At 46.6% G+C, this 18,759-nt stretch overlaps 1 protein-coding gene across 1 annotated transcript; it reads right to left on the bottom strand.

Annotated features, from left to right (window-relative positions):
* Nucleotides 1-7,299: 7,299 nt before the first annotated feature.
* LOC124683010 (malonyl-CoA:anthocyanidin 5-O-glucoside-6''-O-malonyltransferase-like) lies at nt 7,300-12,643 on the bottom strand. Its single transcript, XM_047217596.1, has 2 exons — nt 11,867-12,643; nt 7,300-8,034 (listed from the first exon to the last, which is right to left on the bottom strand). Exons 1-2 carry the CDS (start codon nt 12,524-12,526, stop codon nt 7,321-7,323), a joined length of 1,374 nt encoding a protein of 457 aa, XP_047073552.1. The 5' UTR covers nt 12,527-12,643; the 3' UTR covers nt 7,300-7,320.
* Between the last annotated feature and the right edge of the window lie 6,116 nt (nt 12,644-18,759).

Below are 18,759 nucleotides of genomic sequence, written 5' to 3'. Positions count from 1 at the left end.
TAGGCCTTGTTCCTAAATACTGCTACCGCTGCTTGTTTACTGTTTTACTGCATCTTTACTTCCTGCAATATTACTACCATCAACTACACGCCAGCAAGCACTTTTCTGGCGCCGTTACTGCTGCTCATACTTATTCATACCACCTGTATTTCACTATCTCTTCGCCGAACTAGTGCACCTATTAGGTGTGTTGGAGACACAAGAGACTTCTTGCTTTGTGGTTGCGGTGGTTGCATGAGAGGGATATCTTTGACCTCTTCCTCCCTGAGTTCGATAAACCTTGGGTGATCCACTTAAGGTAAACTTGCTGCTGTTCTACAAACCTCTGCTCTTGGAGGCCCAACACTGTCTACAAGAATAGAAGCACCCGTAGACATCAAGCTATTTTCTGGCGCCGTTGCCGAGGAGGAAAAGTAAAAGGCTCTCATACTCCGGTCCCAGGTAAAGTACTTTTCTGGTGCCGTTGTGTGTGTGTGCTCGAAGCTATTTCCTTTAGATCCTGCAATTGCATCTTTTTGTTTCTTGTTTACACTAGTTTGGCATAATGGACAACAATGAGCTTCTTATTCTATTTCCTGATTTAAGACATGGATGGTCTGATGCGAAAATTAAAAAACCCATGGAACATATTAGCATGAACACTTTGAATACCATTGTTGCTAATGATATGGAAAATTCTAAGCTTGGGGAAGCTGGCTTTGATGAGCATGATATTTTTAGTCCCCCAAGCATTGAGGAGAAAATTTACTTTGATGATACTTTGCCTCCTATTTATGATGATTATAATGATATTGGTCTTTTATTACCGCCTTTTATGGAGGATAAATTTGATTATGATTACAATATGCCTCCTATATTTGATGATGACAATAATAATGATAGCTACTTTGTTGAATTTGCTCCCACTATTACTAATAAAATTGATTATGCTTATGTTGGGAGTAGTACTAATTTTATGCATGAGACTCATGATAAGAATGCTTTATGTGATAGTTATATTGTTGAGTTTGCTCATGATGCTACTGAAAGTTATTATGAGAGAGGAAAATATGGTTGTAGAAATTTTCATGTTACTAAAATGCCTCTCTATGTGCTGAAATTTTTGAAGCTACACTTGTTTTATCTTCCTATGCTTGTTACTTTGCTCTTTATGAATTTGTTTATTTACAAGATTCCTTTTCATAGGAAGCATGTTAGACTTAAATTTGATTTGAATTTGCCTCTTGATGCTCTCTTTTGCTTCAAATACTATTTCTTGCGAGTGCATCATTAAAACTGCTGAGCCCATCTTAATGGCTATAAAGAAAGAACTTCTTGGGAGATAACCCATGTGTTTATTTTGCTACAGTACCTCTATTTTATATTTGTGTCTTGGAAGTTGTTACTACTGTAGCAACCTCTCCTTATCTTAGTTTTGTGTTTTGTGGTGCCAAGTAAAGTCTTTGATAGTAAAGTGAATACTAGATTTGGATTACTGCGCAGTTTCAGATTTCTTTGCTGTCACGAATTTCGACCTGCCTCCCTGTAGGTAGCTCAGAAAAATATGCCAATTTACGTGCGTGATCCCAAGATATGTACGCAACTTTCATTCAATTTGGGCATTTTCATTTGAGCAAGTCTGGTGCCTCAATAAAATCCATCTTTACGGACTGTTCTGTTTTGATAGATTCTGCCTTTTATTTCGCATTGCCTCTTTTGCTATGGTGGATGAATTTATTTGTTCCATTAATGTCCAGTAGCTTTATGCAATGTCCAGAAGTGTTAAGAATGATTGTGTCACCTCTGAACATGTGAATTTTTATTGTGCACTAACTCTCTAATGAGTTGTTTCGAGTTTGGTGTGGAGGAAGTTTTCAAGGGTCAAGAGAGGAGGATGATATACTATGATCAAGAAGAGTGAAGAGTCTAAGCTTGGGGATGCCCCGGTGGTTTTTTATCCCTGCATATTTCAAGAAGACTCAAGCATCTAAGCTTGGGGATGCCCAAGGCATCCCCTTCTTCATCGACAAATTATCAGGTTCCTTCTCTTGAAACTATATTTTTATTCGGCCACATCTTATGTACTTTGCTTGGAGCGTCGGTTTGTTTTGTTTTTGTTTTTGTTTGAATAAAATGGATCCTAGCATTCATTGTGTGGGAGAGAGACACGCTCCGCTGTTGCATATGGACAAATATGTCCTTAGGCTTTACTCATAGTATTCATGGCGAAGGTTGAAACTGCTTCGTTAATTGTTATATGGTTGGAAACAGGAAATACTACATGTAGTAATTGGTATGTTGTCTTGAATAATTTGATACTTGGCAATTGTTGTGCTCATGTTTAAGCTCTTGCATCATATACTTTGCACCTATTAATGAAGAAACACCTAGAGCTTGCTAAATTTGGTTTGCATATTTGGTCTCTCTAAAGTCTAGATAATTTCTAGTATTGAGTTTTGAACAACAAGAAAGACGGTGTAGAGTATTATAATGTTTACAATATGTCTTTTATGTGAGTTTTGCTGCACCGGTTCATCCTTGTGTTTGTTTCAAATAACCTTGCTAGCCTAAACCTTGTATCGAGAGGGAATACTTCTCATGCATCCAAAATCCTTGAGCCAACCACTATGCCATTTGTGTCCATCATACCTACCTACTACATGGTATTTCTCCGCCATTCCAAAGTAAATTGCTTGAGTGCTACCTTTAAATAATTCAAAATTTATCACCTCTGATTTGTGTCAATGTTTTATAGCTCATGAGGAAGTATGTGGTGTTTTATCTTTCGATCTTGTCATTTACTTCTAACAGACTTTCACAATGGACTAGTGGCTTCATCCGCTTATCCAATAATTTTGCAAAAAGAGCTGGCAATGGGGTTCCCAGCCCCGATTAATTAACCTGCATTAATAATTCTCTTCACATGTTTTGCTCTGATTCATCAGTAAGCAACTTAATTTTGCAAAAAGACACTCCTTCATGGTATGTAATTGTTGGAAGGCACCCGAGGATTCGGTTAGCCATGCATGGCTTGTGTAAGCAAAAGGTTGGGAGGAGTGTCATCCATAAATAATGAAACTAAAGTACATGTGTAAACAAAAGAGAAGAGGGATGATCTACCTTGCTGGTAGAGATAACGTCCTTCATGGGAGCCGCTCTTGAAAGTCTGGTTGATAAGGTAGTTGGAGTGCCCACTACCATTCGTTGACAACAACAAACACCTCTCAAAATTTTACTTTTATGCTCTCTTTATGTTTTCAAAACCAAAACTCTAGCACAAATATAGCAATCAATGCGTCCCTCTGCGAAGGGCCATTTTTTTTACTTTTATGTTGAGTCAGTTCACCTATTTCTCTCCACCTCAAGAAGCAAACACTTGTGTGAACTGTGCATTGATTCTTACATACTTGCATATTGCATTTGTTATATTACTTTACATTGACAAACTATCATTGAGATATACATGTTACAAGTTGAAAGCAACCGCTGAAACTTAATCTTCCTTTATGTTGCTTCAATACCTTTTACTTTGAATTATTGCTTTATGAGTTAACTCTTATGCAAGACTTATTGATGCTTGTCTTGAAGTATTATTCATGAAAAGTCTTTGCTATATGATTCATTTGTTTACTCATGTCATTACCATTGTTTTGATCGCTGCATTCATTACATATGTTTACAATAGTATGATCAAGGTTATGATGGCATGTCACTCCAGAAATTATCTTTGTTATCGTTTACCTGCTCGGGACGAGTAGGAACTAAGCTTGGGGATGTTGATACGTCTCCGACGTATCGATAATTTCTTATGTTCCATGCCACATTATTGATGATATATACATGTTTTATGCACATTATATGTCATTATTATGCGTTTTCCGGAACTAACTTATTGACGAGATGCCGAAGGGCCAGTTCCTGTTTCTCGCTGTTTTTGGTTCCAGAAATCCTAGTAAGGAAATATTCTCGGAATCGGACGAAATCAAGGCCCGAGCATCCTATTTTTCCACGAAGCTTCCAGAACACCCGAGAGTCGCCAGAGGGGGGCCACTGGGCCCCCAGACGATAGCCCGGCGCGGCCTAGGGGGGCGCCCCCTAGCGTGTCGTCACCCCGTTGACCTTCTGACGCCGCCTCTTCGCCTATATAAAGGTCCCTGACCTAAAACTTCGAGACGAAAAAAGCCACGGTACGAGAAACCTTCCAGAGCCGCCGCCATCGCGAAGCCAAGATGCGGGGGACAGGAGTCTCCGTTCCGGCACGCCGCCGGGACGGGGAAGTGCCCCCGGAAGGCTCCTCCATCGACACCACCGCCATCTTCATCAACGCTGCTGTCTCCCATGAGGAGGGAGTAGTTCTCCATCGAGGCTCGGGGCTGTACCGGTAGCTATGTGGTTCATCTCTCTCCTATGTACTTCAATACAATAATCTCATGAGCTGCCTTACATGATTGAGATTCATATGATGATGCTTGTAATCTAGATGTCATTATGCTAGTCAAGTGGATTTTACTTATGTGATCTCCGGAGACTCCTTGTCCCACGTGTGTAAAGGTGACGAGTGTGTGCACCGTGTGGGTCTCTTAGGCTATATTTCACAGAATACTTATTCACTGTTATGAATGGCATAGTGAAGTGCTTATTTATATCTCTTTATGATTGCAATGTGTTTTGTATCACAATTTATCCATGTGCTACTCTAGTGATGTTATTAAAGTAGTTTATTCCTCTTGCACGGTGTAATGGTGACGAGTGTGTGCATCCGTGTTAGTACTTGGTGTAGGCTATGATTATGATCTCTTGTAGATTGTGAAGTTAACTATTGCTATGATGGTATTGATGTGATCTATTCCTCCTACATAGTGTGAAGGTGACAGTGTGCATGCTATGTTAGTACTTGGTTTAGTTGTGTTGATCTGTCATGCACTCTAAGGTTATTTAAATATGAACATTGAATATTGTGCAGCTTGTTAACTCCGGCATTGAGGGTTCGTGTAATCCTACGCAATTAGTGGTGTTCATCATCCAACAAGAGAGTGTAGAGTATGCATTTATTTATTCTGTTATGTGATCAAAGTTGAGAGTGTCCACTAGTGAAAGTCTAATCCCTAGGCCTTGTTCCTAAATACTGCTACCGCTGCTTGTTTACTGTTTTACTGCATCTTTACTTCCTGTAATATTACTACCATCAACTACACGCCAGCAAGCACTTTTCTGGCGCCGTTACTGCTGCTCATACTTATTCATACCACATGTATTTCACTATCTCTTCGCCGAACTAGTGCACCTATTAGGTGTGTTGGGGACACAAGAGACTTCTTGCTTTGTGGTTGCAGGGTTGCATGAGAGGGATATCTTTGACCTCTTCCTCCCTGAGTTCGATAAACCTTGGGTGATCCACTTAAGGGAAACTTGCTGCTGTTCTACAAACCTCTGCTCTTGGAGGCCCAACATTGTCTACAAGAATAGAAGCACCCGTAGACATCAGTGTCCGCTAGCGTCCGTTTGCGTCGAGCGGCAGATGCGAGAAAGACTGTTTTTGTCCGCGCGTCCATTTGTGCCTGAGGGTGCCTCCAGCGGTCCGATGCATTTCCGCGTCGGCATGAAATATGAAGCTTGAAAACAACAAAATAAAGAGATTCAACTAAGTCATAGTCCTTATTACATCCAAAATTTAAAAATTCTACATGCAAATAAGATGGTATTCCTCTAGGCATGGTCTTCATGGCCAGCCAATGCCCACTGATGCTCAATCAGATCTTTCTGCAGCCGTTTGCACACATTCTCGTTAGTGACTTCTACATTTATATCTAGATAGTTCTCCCAAGATAAAGCCCCAGAGAGTGGCGCAACTAGCTCATCTTGGAAGTCCCAGTGGTTCTCATTGCGGCCATCAGGACGCTCGTTCTCAACGATCATGTTGTGCATGATCACGCAGCATGTCATCACCTCATGCATGGTCTTCATCGACCATGTTCTTGCCTGGTGACGGACAATTGCCCACCGAGGTTGGAGCACACCAAATCCACGCTCCACATCTTTCCTTAAACACCGGATCGGTGAGGTGGAAGTAGTCCTTGTGGAGCCGGAGCTTCCTTGCACTCTGTTGCGCGGCAGGTTTTTTGAGCGGCCCTTGACAGAGCCCCGGTGCACCGTCCCCTCATTTGGAGTGAACTCGTGGATCATGGAGGCCGCAGTAGTTGCCAATGTCTGCGTCGACTGATCGGACTCCTCGTCGGAAGAGGAGTCAATGACCTCGGCGTGGAACTTCTGCAGCATCTGCCACATGTCCATCTGCGTGGGTACGAACTGTGAATCAATGGCCGCGCACAATAGCGCCGAAAACAGGAGAAGAAACCTACTGGCGCAATTGACCGAACAGGTCGTGGGCGGCGCGGAAGGGCTGCGCAACCGGCAACGTTCGGCCCCAAAACAGCCGACAGGTTCGCGCCCGAGCCAATCCCGAGTACGATCCTGCTCTCCCGCGCGGCCACAACCGAGCCGGACGGCGAGTACTGCGGCGCAGTGGCGGGACGGCGGCGGCTGGGGTTGGGGTGGTGGTGTCGCACTAGGGCAGCAAAGAAGGGGAAAAGAAGTAAATCGAAGCGGTCGATTTCGCTGTCCCTGACTTGCTGGACCGGGTAGGAAAAGGAGGACGCTCGGCGCGACCGCGCAGCGTCCGCGGAGACGCAAACCTGGCGCATATTTGGGCCAGGTATGCGTCGCCGCGGACGGTCCGGTCACTATGCGTCGCCCCGCTGGAGGGGGATCCAGACGCATTTTCGGTCACGATGGACGCAAACGGTCGCTCAACGTCTGTTTGCGTCACGCCGCTGGAGATGCCCTCACTCTAAACAGGCCAGGCCCGAGAAAAACCGTTTTTGTCCGCTCTAAACCCGAGTCCTTGCACGAACTAAATCCGCAGATGGCTTCGCCCTCCTTGCTTCACACCAACGAAGTGATGCACCCTCTAGCACCCTCCTTGCTTCACACCAACGAAGTGATGCACCCTCTAGCACCGGTGGCTATCCCCACGACAAAAAGTGTTGAAGCATCCGGAATTTTTTTTTCTTAGCTGCATCCCGCTGAAAATAAAATATCAGTTGCAACCCTACTTGTAACAAAAAAAAAAAGCTATGTTCCAACTCAACTTGCAATTAATGCATGAATCACGATTCAATTGAACGGCGTGTAACTTAACTGAGCACGAACTTAGTTCTCACCTAGCTGAGAAATAGCAAAACCGTAAATTTTATTTAACATATAATAACTCCAGATATCAATGTACAAGAGTGAGTTCAAACATCTGTGTGCCAGGTCCATAGCCCGCTGCGCGCGTACACATTAATCAACTAAGGAATTCAGAAAGTGCGAGTTGAACGCATCCATGCGATCCGGTTCCATGCACACGGACGCCTGCACGGCGCCGCCGCCCTCCTTGGCGGCGACGAGCACCAGCTGACCGCCGTTGTTCATGGTGACTAGCTCCGTCCTGGTCGGCGCGCCCCACCCAAAGTTGGCCGCCTCGTACGCAGGGAACCGCGCCGATCCTGAGACATTGACAAACCGGTCTAGTGGCAGCCAGGACAGATTGTCCATCCAGTCCCATGAGGCGAGCGGGTCCTCCGCCGCCCGCCGGACCTCTCCCTGCACCGCCGCCGCTGCCGTGGCAACACCGTCCACCGCGAGGAGGTCCCGCGCCGTGGCCTTGGCGAGGCATCCGCTGATGCACGTCCCGAAGTAGTTGTCGCCCACCGGCGGGTCGATGCCGCACCGCCCACGGCAGTCGCAGAAGAAGAAGAGGTAGACGTCGTCATCGGCGGAGATGGCGTCCGGGTGCTTGGACCGGACAAAGGACACCCAGGTGAGTGCCGCGATGGCCACGAAGCTGGACGGCGCGGTCTGCGCTGACGGAGGCGAGGTTGTGAGGTCGGAGATGCGTTGCTTCAGCCGGTGGATGTGCTGTGCGGTGACGATGAACGTCCGACGGGGAAGGTTAGGGCCGGGGGAAACATCATGGGAGCCTGCAAGGCGAGGAGTGGCAAGAATGTTAAGCTCCTAATCTTAATACAAATTGCAAACTTTCAGCTAATTTGAGAGGGAAACTATGCCCTCGCGTAAAAATTGCGAGTGAATAGTGCAAGGAGATTTCTGAATGCTCTTCCTCTCGATAAAATAAACTAATTTGGGAGCCTGCTTGCAAAATACACTAGTACTCTAGTAGACAGGTTGAAATGCTGATGAGATAAAGCACAAACAAATGCAACAAAGATTGGCAACAAGTTTATAACAACCTTAAGTTATTGTCGAACTCATTTTTTTCGCAGAGCATATACTCTTTTAGTACTCCATGCTGCGAAAAAAAATATTCGAGACAGAGGGAGTATCAGTGTTTGATATTTTATAAATAACATACGAATACCACTTATTTGAAATTATCTGATTACCCGAGTATCTCTCGTTATATATTTTTTTCTTCAAATATATCTGAGCCCCATTTTGCAATTCTTAACAGCACCAAATTTCTGAAGGCCCTGTGAACAACTGCCCGATGAAGCCGTGAAGCCATGTATTACTAGGCACAAAGCTGTTTCGCTAATTCTCAGTTAATTAAAAATCAATTTAGTTCTCAGACAATACTTAGACCATAGGACTCCTAGATAATTGTACTGCAATTTAAGCTAGATGGTCATAAACTCATAATATAGGTTACAACTGAAATTCTTCTAGTTGCATACAAGGTTGGAACTGAGAAAAAATTGTCGAATCGTTGGATTGTTTCGTGATTCGCAGTAACCATGAGTTGCAACCGATAAAAATAAATTTTTGTTATACTTCATGATAGTCATAAGTTGTAATATGGGTTGCAACTAAAATTGTTTAGTTACATATAAGGTTGCAACTGAGCGAAAAAATGGTCGAACCGTTATATTGCTTCGTGATTTGTGCTAGCCATGAGCGTGATAATTCTAAGTTGTAATATGGTGCAACTAAAATTCGATGACACCAACAAAGAGAGAAATAGTTTAATTCTAAGTCGACCAAGAATTAGTCACGCCCGTGTAAAAAAATCATTCGAGACTATGACGGCCAATTCATATGGGAGATTTTTGATATTTTGAAAAAATGTAAATCATCTGATATTTCCTTCTGTTCAATTAAGGGCATGTACAATCGAGTCCTTTCATTAGCCTAGCCCCTTTCCTTAGCTAAGAGATCATTTCTTAGAAAATAGGAGAAGTCTATTTTATGCGTTGTTTAAACAGTAGGCTCAAAGAGTCCAACTTTGAATTAACAAAGTCATCAACTGGTCAGGAATACAACACAACCCCAACACACACCGACGCCGTTGGGGTTACCATCTTACAATACAAGCACAAAACCAAGCGTAAACGGCACCCAAAAACAACAACAAAATGACTACCACCAACAAAGATAAACTTGAAATCTTGAGGTCTTCGTCTCGAGCAAATGAAGAGCGGAGGGTGTCGCCGGCAGACCATCACCGGAATCCCCACCAGCCGACTACACACGAGCATCCGCGGGGTGCAAGTGACCATGGAACGAGAAGCAAGAGAGCGCCGAGGTCTCAAAAGCAACGCCTCCAAAAAGGGGAGCGACACCAAGGTGACGTCGTTGCTCGACCCAACAAGGGCCAAGGTTTTCACCCAGAGACATCCGACCATGAAGGGGCAGTGCCGAGGCTCAACAAAGACACCTCCAAGGAGGAGAATGGCGCCCAAGAGCATCACCGTCATCGGCTTCGGACAAACCGGCCATGGCTTTCGCCCGAGCCATCGACAACTACCCAGCAACAACCACTCCACAAGTGGGGACGACATCGACATTCAGGAGCACTCACCATGATACAACCACGGCACAGGAGGAGCCCTGAGAGATTAGCAAGCCGGGACCTTTTCCTCGCAGGACCGGAGGTGGTCGAGCGGGGCCATGAAGAGGTTGGAACAGCGATGTCGCTCGGGTGGCGCCGGTGAGAATAGTCATGGGAGAAAAAGGGGCGACCGTGGGAGCCCCAGCTCTAGTCCCGGCGGCGGCGGGTCACCCTAGACAGCGTCGACACAAACCCTTCTTCCCAATCCACCCAAACCGACACAAATCGAAGACAACCACGCTGCCAAACCTCGTTGGAACCCACCAGAGCACCATCACCGGTCCCATCCAGCCAGACCAACCTCCCATCAGTGCCATGACGTACCTGCAGGCCTAGGTGGCCTCTTCAGCCGCAGGCGAGCCCCACCGGCCAGATTTGAGGACAGAGGTCGAGGACCAGCCTCTAGATCCGTTGTCGAAGAGACTCGAGCTGCCGCCGACGCCCACTGTTAGTCCGGCCAGCCACCGCCCCCCTGGGTGCACACATGTAACACTTGCAAGGAGGCTCCTTTCCGCCACAACCGCCCGGGTCGCCGGAGCCACGAGTGCCTCCTCACCGCCGCCCCAACTTGGGATAGGCCGCCCCTGGCTTAGCTCATTGGACACCGCCACGCCAGACCCCGCCGACCGCCACCGATCTGCACCGCCGCCAAAGGAGGACGCCGTCCCGCGCCGGTCCTCCTCACATCAGGTAGTGGAAGGCCCGCCGCCACCGGCGCGGTCGAGAGTGGGGAAGGGGATATGAGGTGGGGGGCTGAGATCTAGGGTTCTGCCCCCAGGTCGGGCGAGCGACCAAGGAGCGGGTTTCAGCAAAATTGCAACTTCTCAGTTTTTATGCATCCCTTAGCAAATCAATTACATACAATGCATTATGTCTTATTGTCAGTCATAGCAATTAATGATAAATAATTACTAACCCCGTCTCAGTTCATAGGGCTTACGCGTATCCCTAGATTATCAATTTGGTCAAAATAATATTATTTATATAATATAAAAATTATATTATTAGAAAGTACAACATCTAAGCTTTCTAATGATATATATTTTGTAGTACATATGTTGCATTATCATCGTCAAATTTACGACCTAGGAACACTCGTAAGTCCTGTGAACTGAGACGGAGGGAGTACTAAAAATTAATTACTTATCATTAATTTCTAGGGATGACAATAAGACATAATACATTGTATGACTTAGGCTGGTCATAGTGCATAGTATCATATACTAGTATCATGCATGTGATACTTGTCTATGATACTATCTCTGTAGTATCATAAACTTCTAAATTTATTATTTTGTAGAATCCCAATGTAAATCTATGTATAAGATCAATTTGGCATTTATTTTTCTCGTAATGTGCGCTATGATACAGTATTCACCTATGTTACACTAATCCTATCTCTCCTCCTTAATTGCATGCCACATCATTATTTTTATGGGCTTAGTATGCATGATACTACCTATGATACTAGCGCTATGGGCAGCCTTATCCCTACGTTATTCTCTAGAAAAGCTAAAGAAAAGACATGCATTATCTACCATTATTCAATTGAGGCCAAAAGGCACCCGGGAGCCGAATTAAATTTCCGGGCCAAGAGCTCCTAAAATACCGGGGCCAACTTTAGACTTGAAATAAAGCTATAGGAGTATACCGAAAGGTCCATATCAGAAAGTCAGGAGGGAGGTGCGATGGGTTTATCAATTAATAACCTTTTGGGTGTTTCGTCCCATGAATAGAACGTTCAACGTTTTGCGATAGCCGGTACCATGATTGTGACATGCATGTCGCCATGTCGGCATGTCCATTTGCGGAAAAGAAAACGGGTTTGACCGAGAAAAGTGATGGATGATGTGGGCAGTACATTTCCTAGGCGGCCAAGGGTGTGGTGCTGGTGCCACACGTGACCTCTGCAGCCCTGAGAGCCGCCGACTAGCTAGCTTGCTATCCGGTGGCCGACGGCGAACGAACTGGTGGGGTGCGGGAGCTAGGAAAACATACCAGTGGCAGATCGGGCGCGTACTTCCGCAGCGTGCTCCTCGCGAGCTCCTCGCCGCCGGGGAGCGCGACGGCCGCACGGTCGAACGTCGGCGCCCCGCCAGCGTCGTCCCCGCGGCAGGCCGACGCCCACGCCTCCAGGAACCTCCACACCGACCGGCCGTCGACCACGGCGTGGTGCATCGCGACGCCGACCGCCACCCCGCCCTTCAGCCGCGTCACCTGCACGGCCAGCACCTCCGCGGGGAGCGCCTCGACCGCGAGCTCTGGGACGAGCGCCTTGAACGCGTCCACGTCGTGGTCTGTGTCCCCGGCAAGCTTCCTCGCGTCGGCGCCCTCCATCTCCGCGACGACGAACCTCACGCCGCCTCCCTCGGAGTCGGCCGCGGAGCAGTCGATGGCCGCGTCGCCGGTGGACGGCATGAAGACGATCCTCCCGGCCAGCGGGGGGAACCTCGCGAGCGTGGCCGCCAGGGACGAGCGGAGGGAGCTGACGAGGGACTCGAAGGGCGGGAGCTGGCCGCCGGCGCCGTCGTCGAAGAGGAGCACGCGCTGGATGAGCGGGATCGTGAGCCACTGCGCGTCCAGCGCGGACAGCCTGAGTACCAGGTCCTCGCGCGGCGGGCTGACGCGGCCGACCTCGACGATCTTGGCCGTCGGCATGGCTCGGGACGGACGAGCTTGGTGATGGTGGTTGCGCGCCGACCTGCCGGGACCTTGAGCTCTGGAGGTGGTGGCGGAGGGGAAAAGAAAACGCAACGATGACTGCCCTGCCTGCGGTGGAGGACACCACGTAAGAGCATCTCCACTATTAGTAATCCGGGGGCGGGGACCCTAAAGCCTCCCAAAGAGCGATGGGATGTTGGGGCAAAAATTCGCTTCCAGCCAATTTCTCAATTTCGTTTTGGTGCCGACATGACATAATTAGTACTCCGGTGTTCCTAGATCGAACTCAACCAATGTGAGGTTACACTGCTCACATCTCCGGTCGCCTCCTCCAAACCGTGCCCAAACAGCGTCGGATTGAGTGTTTGAGGACGTGTTTTGTTCGTGCCGTGTTTGGGGGACGTCGCTCCCCAATCGCGTTCCCCAAACAAAACTTCGGAAATTTTAAACTTAAGCGAGATTCGATTAGATTCGTCCAAACTTAGCATATATTACATAGATTCGAACGAAATTTAACTAAATTTAAACTAAACCTAATCTAGAAGTACTTGCGGCGGCCGGAGCCGTCGTAGTACCGCTGGAAGTTGTACATGTCGTCGGTGACGACCTCCTGCTTGACGCGCTCGTCGACGGGCTCGTCCTTCACCAAGCCGCTTGGTCCTGCCTCGCCATCGTCGGTGAGGTCCACGAGCGGCTTGCCGGAGTCGCGGATGGACATGACGATGGCCATGTCGAGGTCGCCCCTCCTGGCGTCCTTGTCGTTCATGGACGCCAAGCACGCCGCCCGCAGCCCTGGGCAGTCCCCGGGTCGTCGGCTAGCCGGCGATGAGCGGCTGCTGCCGCTCGTACTCCGCCGGCCGGCGCCGCTGCGGCCTGCTTCCTCCGACTCCTCCTTCACCTCCGGCTTCGGGATGAGGAGGGCGTCGTCGCGCCTCTCTTGCTGCCACCGACTGCCGCTGCCGCCACGCCTCGTGTTGACGGGCGTCGCCGGCTCCTCCTTCACCTCGCGTTTGGGCACGCTGTAGGGCGCCGAGCGGTACTACGAGGACGGCATCGATCGGGCCGGTCCTGAGGAAGAAGAGTCCGAGGAGGACGAGTACGTCATCCTCCTCGGCTGCCATTGCGGTGGTCCTCCTCGAGGATACGGTGGTGGCGACGACGGCGTCTCCAACCTTGGAGCACCGTTGCGGATGCCGCAGATGACGTTATAGAAGGGTGCGCCCCGGAACGCCCCAGAACAGGGCGCGGCCATCCTTGTTCCAGCTATTGGGCCCACCGACGAGCCCGTGGGTGCTGTACATCTCGACGTCGTACTTGGCCTGGAAGTACGTCTTCCACCAGTCGTCGTTGTTGTGGGCCGCCCATGTCGGATCCGCGCGCTCCTCGGCGGTGAGTTGAGCCCGCCGGGCCTTGATGTCGTCCCTCCATTGGTCCGTGCCCGGCTTCGGCGGCGGCGGGACGCCAATGCCGTTCACGCCATCTTCCAGCCGCCGTTCTGGATATCGGGCGTGGTACAGTGCCCACGCCTCCGCCACGGTTAGGCTGCTTCGGTCGAAGCCGTTCGCTGCGGTGATCTTGCGGGAGGACGATGTCAACATTTTTGGAGCGGCGAGGAGAAGATCTAGGAGGGGGGAGGCGGCGGCAACGAGAAGGTTTGGGAGTGGTGAGAAATTGGGACGAACTGCATGGCTTCTTAATGTACATCGGCGGCAGCGGGTAGTTGCACGCAATAACGCCGGCGCGGACGGCCACGCGGCCATGCACGACGAGACGCGTCCCTGCGTCGCCTGGGAAAACAGGGACGCCATTAACGTCGCTTGACCAAAGGTAGGCCCCAACGTTGCTCTTAACACAACCAAAGTACTTTGCCCCAACGAAACAGTGAGGTTGTCAATCTCACCGGCTTGCTGTAACAAAGGATTAACCGTATTGTGTGGAAGATGATTGTTTGCAGAGAAAACAGTAAAACAAGTATTGCAGACAGATTTGTATTTCAGTATTAAAAGAATGGACCGGGGTCCACAGTTCACTAGAGGTGTCTCTCCCATAAGATAAAAGCATGTTGGGTGAACAAATTACAGTCGGGCAATTGACAAATAAAGAGAGCATAACAATGCACATACATGTCATGATAAGTATAGTGAGATTTAATTGGGCATTACGACAAAGTACATAGACCGCCATCCAACTGCATCTATGCCTAAAAAGTCCACCTTCGGAGTTATCGTCCGAACCCCTCCGGTATTAAGTTGCAAAGCAACGAGACAATTGCATTAAGTATGGTGCGTAATGTAATCAACAACTACATCCTCGGACATAGCGCCAATGTTTTATCCCTAGTGGCAACAGACACGGCACAACCTTAGAACTTTACGTCACCGTCCCGAGTGTCAATGCGGGCATGAACCCACTATCGAGCATAAATACTCCCTCTTGGAGTTAAGAGCAAAAACTTGGCCAGAGCCTCTACTAATAACGGAGAGCATGCAAGATCATAAACAACACATATGTAATAACTTGATAATTAACATAACATGGTATTCTCTATCCATCGGATCCCGACAAACACAACATAGAGTATTACAGATAGATGATCTTGATCATGTTAGGCAGCTCACAAGATCCAACAATGAAGCACAATGAGGAGAAGACAACCATCTAGCTACTGCTATGGACCCATAGTCCAGGGGTGAACTACTCACTCATCACTCCGGAGGCGACCATGGCGGTGTAGAGTCCTCCGGGAGATGAATCCCCTCTCGGGCGGGGTGCGGAGGAGATCTCCAGAATCCCCGAGATGGGATTGGCGGCGGCGGCGTCTGCGGAAGGTTTTCCGTATCGTGGTTTTTCGCATCGGGGGTTTCGCGACGGAGGCTTTAAGTAGGCGGAAGGGCGAGTCGGAGGGCTGACGAGGGCCCACACCACAGGGCGGCGCGGCCCCCTTGGCCGCGCCGCCTTGTGGTCCGGCCACCTCGTGGCCCCCCTTCGTATGCTCTTCGGTCCTCTGGAAGGTTCGTGGCAAAATAGGACCCTGGGTCTTCGTTTCGTCCAATTCCGAGAATATTTCGTTACTAGGATTTACGAAACCAAAAACAGCGAGAAAACAGAAGCGGCACTTCGGCATCTTGTTAATAGGTTAGTTCCAGAAAATGCACGAATATGACATAAAGTGTGCATAAAACATGTAGGTATCATGAATAATATGGCATAGAACATAAGAAATCGATACGTCGGAGACGTATCAAGCATCCCCAATCTTAGTTCTGCTCGTCCCGAGCAGGTAAAACGATAACAAAGATAATTTCTGAAGTGACATGCCATCATAAACTTGATCATACTATTTGTAAACATATGTAGTGAATGCATCGATCAAAACAATGGTAATGACATGAGTAAACAACTGAATCATAAAGCAAAGACTTTTCATGAATAGTACTTCAAGACAAGCATTAATAAGTCTTGCATAAGAGTTAACTCATAAAGCAATAAATCAAAGTAAAGGCATTGAAGCAACACAAAGGAAGATTAAGTTTCAGCGGTTGCTTTCAACTTATAACATGTATATCTCATGGATAATTGTCAACATAGAGTAATATAACAAGTGCAATATGCAAGTATGTAGGAATAAATGCATAGTTCACACAAGTGTTTGCTTCTTGAGGTGGAGAGAGATAGGTGAACTGACTCAACATAAAAGTAAAGAGAATGGTCCTTCAAAGAGGAAAGCATCGATTGCTATATTTGTGCTAGAGCTTTTATTTTGAAAACATGAAACAATTTTGTCAACGGTAGTAATAAAGCATATGAGTTATGAAAGTTATATCTTACAAGTTGCAAGTCTCATGCATAGTATACTAATAGTGCCCGCACCTTGTCCTAATTAGCTTGGACTACCGGATCTTTGCAATGCACATGTTTTAACCAAGTGTCACAATGGGGTACCTCCATGCCGCATGTACAAAGGTCTAAGGAGAAAGCTCGCATTTTGGATTTCTCGCTTTTGATTATTCTCAACTTAGACATCCATACCGGGACAACATGGACAACGAGATAATGGACTCCTCTTTAATGCATAAGCATGTGGCAACAATTATTATTCTCATATGAGATTGAGGATATGTGTCCAAAACTGAAACTTCCACCATGAATCATGGCTTTAGTTAGCGGCCCAATGCTCTTCTCTAACAATATGCATGCTCCAACCATAAAGGTGGTAGATCTCTCTTACTTCGGACAAGACGGACATGCATAGCAACTCACATGATATTCAACAAAGAATAGTTGATGGCGTCCCCAGAAGCATGATTATCGCACAACAAGCAACTTAATAAGAGATAAAGTGCATAAGTACATATTCAATACCACAATAGTTTTTAAGCTATTTGTCCCATGAGCTATATATTGTAAAGGTAAAGAATGGAAATTTTAAAGGTAGCACTCAAGCAATTTACTTTGGAATGGCGGAGAAATACCATGTAGTAGGTAGATATGGTGGACACAAATGGCATAGTGGTTGGCTCAAGGATTTTGGATGCATGAGAAGTATTCCCTCTCGATACAAGGTTTAGGCTAGCAAGGTTATTTGAAACAAACACAAGGATGAACGGTGCAGAAAAACTCACATAAAAGACATATTGTAAACATTATAAGACTCTACACCGTCTTCCTTGTTGTTCAAAACTCAATACTAGATGTTATCTAGACTCTAGAGAAACCAAATATGCAAACCAAATTAGCAAGCTCTAAGTGTTTCTTCATTAATAGGTGCAAAGTATATGATGCAAGAGCTTAAACATGAGCACAACAATTGCCAAGTATCAAATTATCCAAGACATTTTAGAGTTAATACATGTAGCATTTTCCAATTCCAACCATATAACAATTTAACGAAGAAGAAACTTCGCCATGAATACTATGAGTAGAGCCTAAGGACATACTTGTCCATATGCTACAGCGGAGCATGTCTCTCTCCCATAAAGTGAATGCTAGGATCCATTTTATTCAAACAAAACAAAAAAACAAAAACAAACCGACGCTCCAAGCAAAGTGCATAAGATGTGACGGAATAAAAATATAGTTTCGGGGAGGAACTCGATAATGTTGTCGATGAAGAAGGGGATGCCTTGGGCATCCCCAAGCTTAGACGCTTGAGTCTTCTTAGAATATGCAGGGGTGAACCACCGGGGCATCCCCAAGCTTAGAGCTTTCACTCTCCTTGATCATATTGCATCATACTCCTCTCTTGATCCTTGAAAACTTCCTCCACACCAAACTCGAAACAACTCATTAGAGGGTTAGTGCACAATAAAAATTAACATGTTCAGAGGTGACACAATCATTCTTAACACTTCTGGACATTGCATAAAGCTACTGGACATTAATGGATCAAAGAAATTCATCCAACATAGCAAAAGAGACAATGCGAAATAAAAAGCAGAATCTGTCAAAACAGAACAGTCCGTAAAGATGGATTTTATTAGGCCACCAGACTTGCTCAAATGAAAATGCTCAAATTGAATGAAAGTTGCGTACATATCTGAGGATCATGCACGTAAATTGGCTTAATTTTCTGAGCTACCTACAGGGAGGTAGACCCAGATTCGTGACAGCAAAGAAATCTGGAACTGCGCAGTAATCCAAATCTAGTACTTACTTTACTATCAAAGACTTTACTTGGCACAACAAAACATAAAACTAAGATAAGGAGAGGTTGCTACAGTAGTAAACAACTTCCAAGACACAAATATAAAATAAAAATACTGTAGTAAAAACATGGGTTGTCTCCCATAAGCGCTTTTCTTTAACGTCTTTCAGCTAGGCGCAGAAAGTGTAACTCAAGTGTTATCGAAGGGTGGTGCACCTACAGCGGGGTTTGGAGTTTTCTCAACCATGCATAGTATATTGGATACATAAGTTTCAGCGTCTCCCTTTTCATTAGTCTTGGGCTTGCTACTCTCATCAAACAAATTTTCGGGAACAAGCCAAGCATAGTTATTTTCTAGTGCATCATTCATAGCTAGGAGTTTACATGGTATTGGTGCTTTGATCTCCCCACCATCATTAATATTATTAGTGTACCTTATTCTATCCATGTCCATTTTTTCAAGGAGACCAACAAAATTAGTATGAGAACCAAGCATATTAAATTTAGCAAAGACCTTTCTAGCCTCTCTTGCTAGACCACCAAATTCTCTAAGAAGGGTTTCTAAAACAAAATCTTTCTTTTCCCC

Source organism: Lolium rigidum, chromosome 1 (assembly GCF_022539505.1).
Source record: "Lolium rigidum isolate FL_2022 chromosome 1, APGP_CSIRO_Lrig_0.1, whole genome shotgun sequence".
Classification (NCBI taxonomy): Eukaryota; Viridiplantae; Streptophyta; class Magnoliopsida; order Poales; family Poaceae; genus Lolium; species Lolium rigidum.
This window is presented reverse-complemented; position numbering and strand designations above follow the sequence as displayed.

Coding starts and splice junctions, on each gene's coding strand:
- LOC124683010 (XM_047217596.1), bottom strand. CDS start 12,526: ATGCCGACGGCCAAGATCGTCGAGGTCGGCCGCGTCAGCCCGCCGCGC. Junction 8,035..11,866: donor ACGCGCCCGATCTGCCACTG/GTATGTTTTCCT, acceptor TATTAAGATTAG/GAGCTTAACATTCTTGCCAC.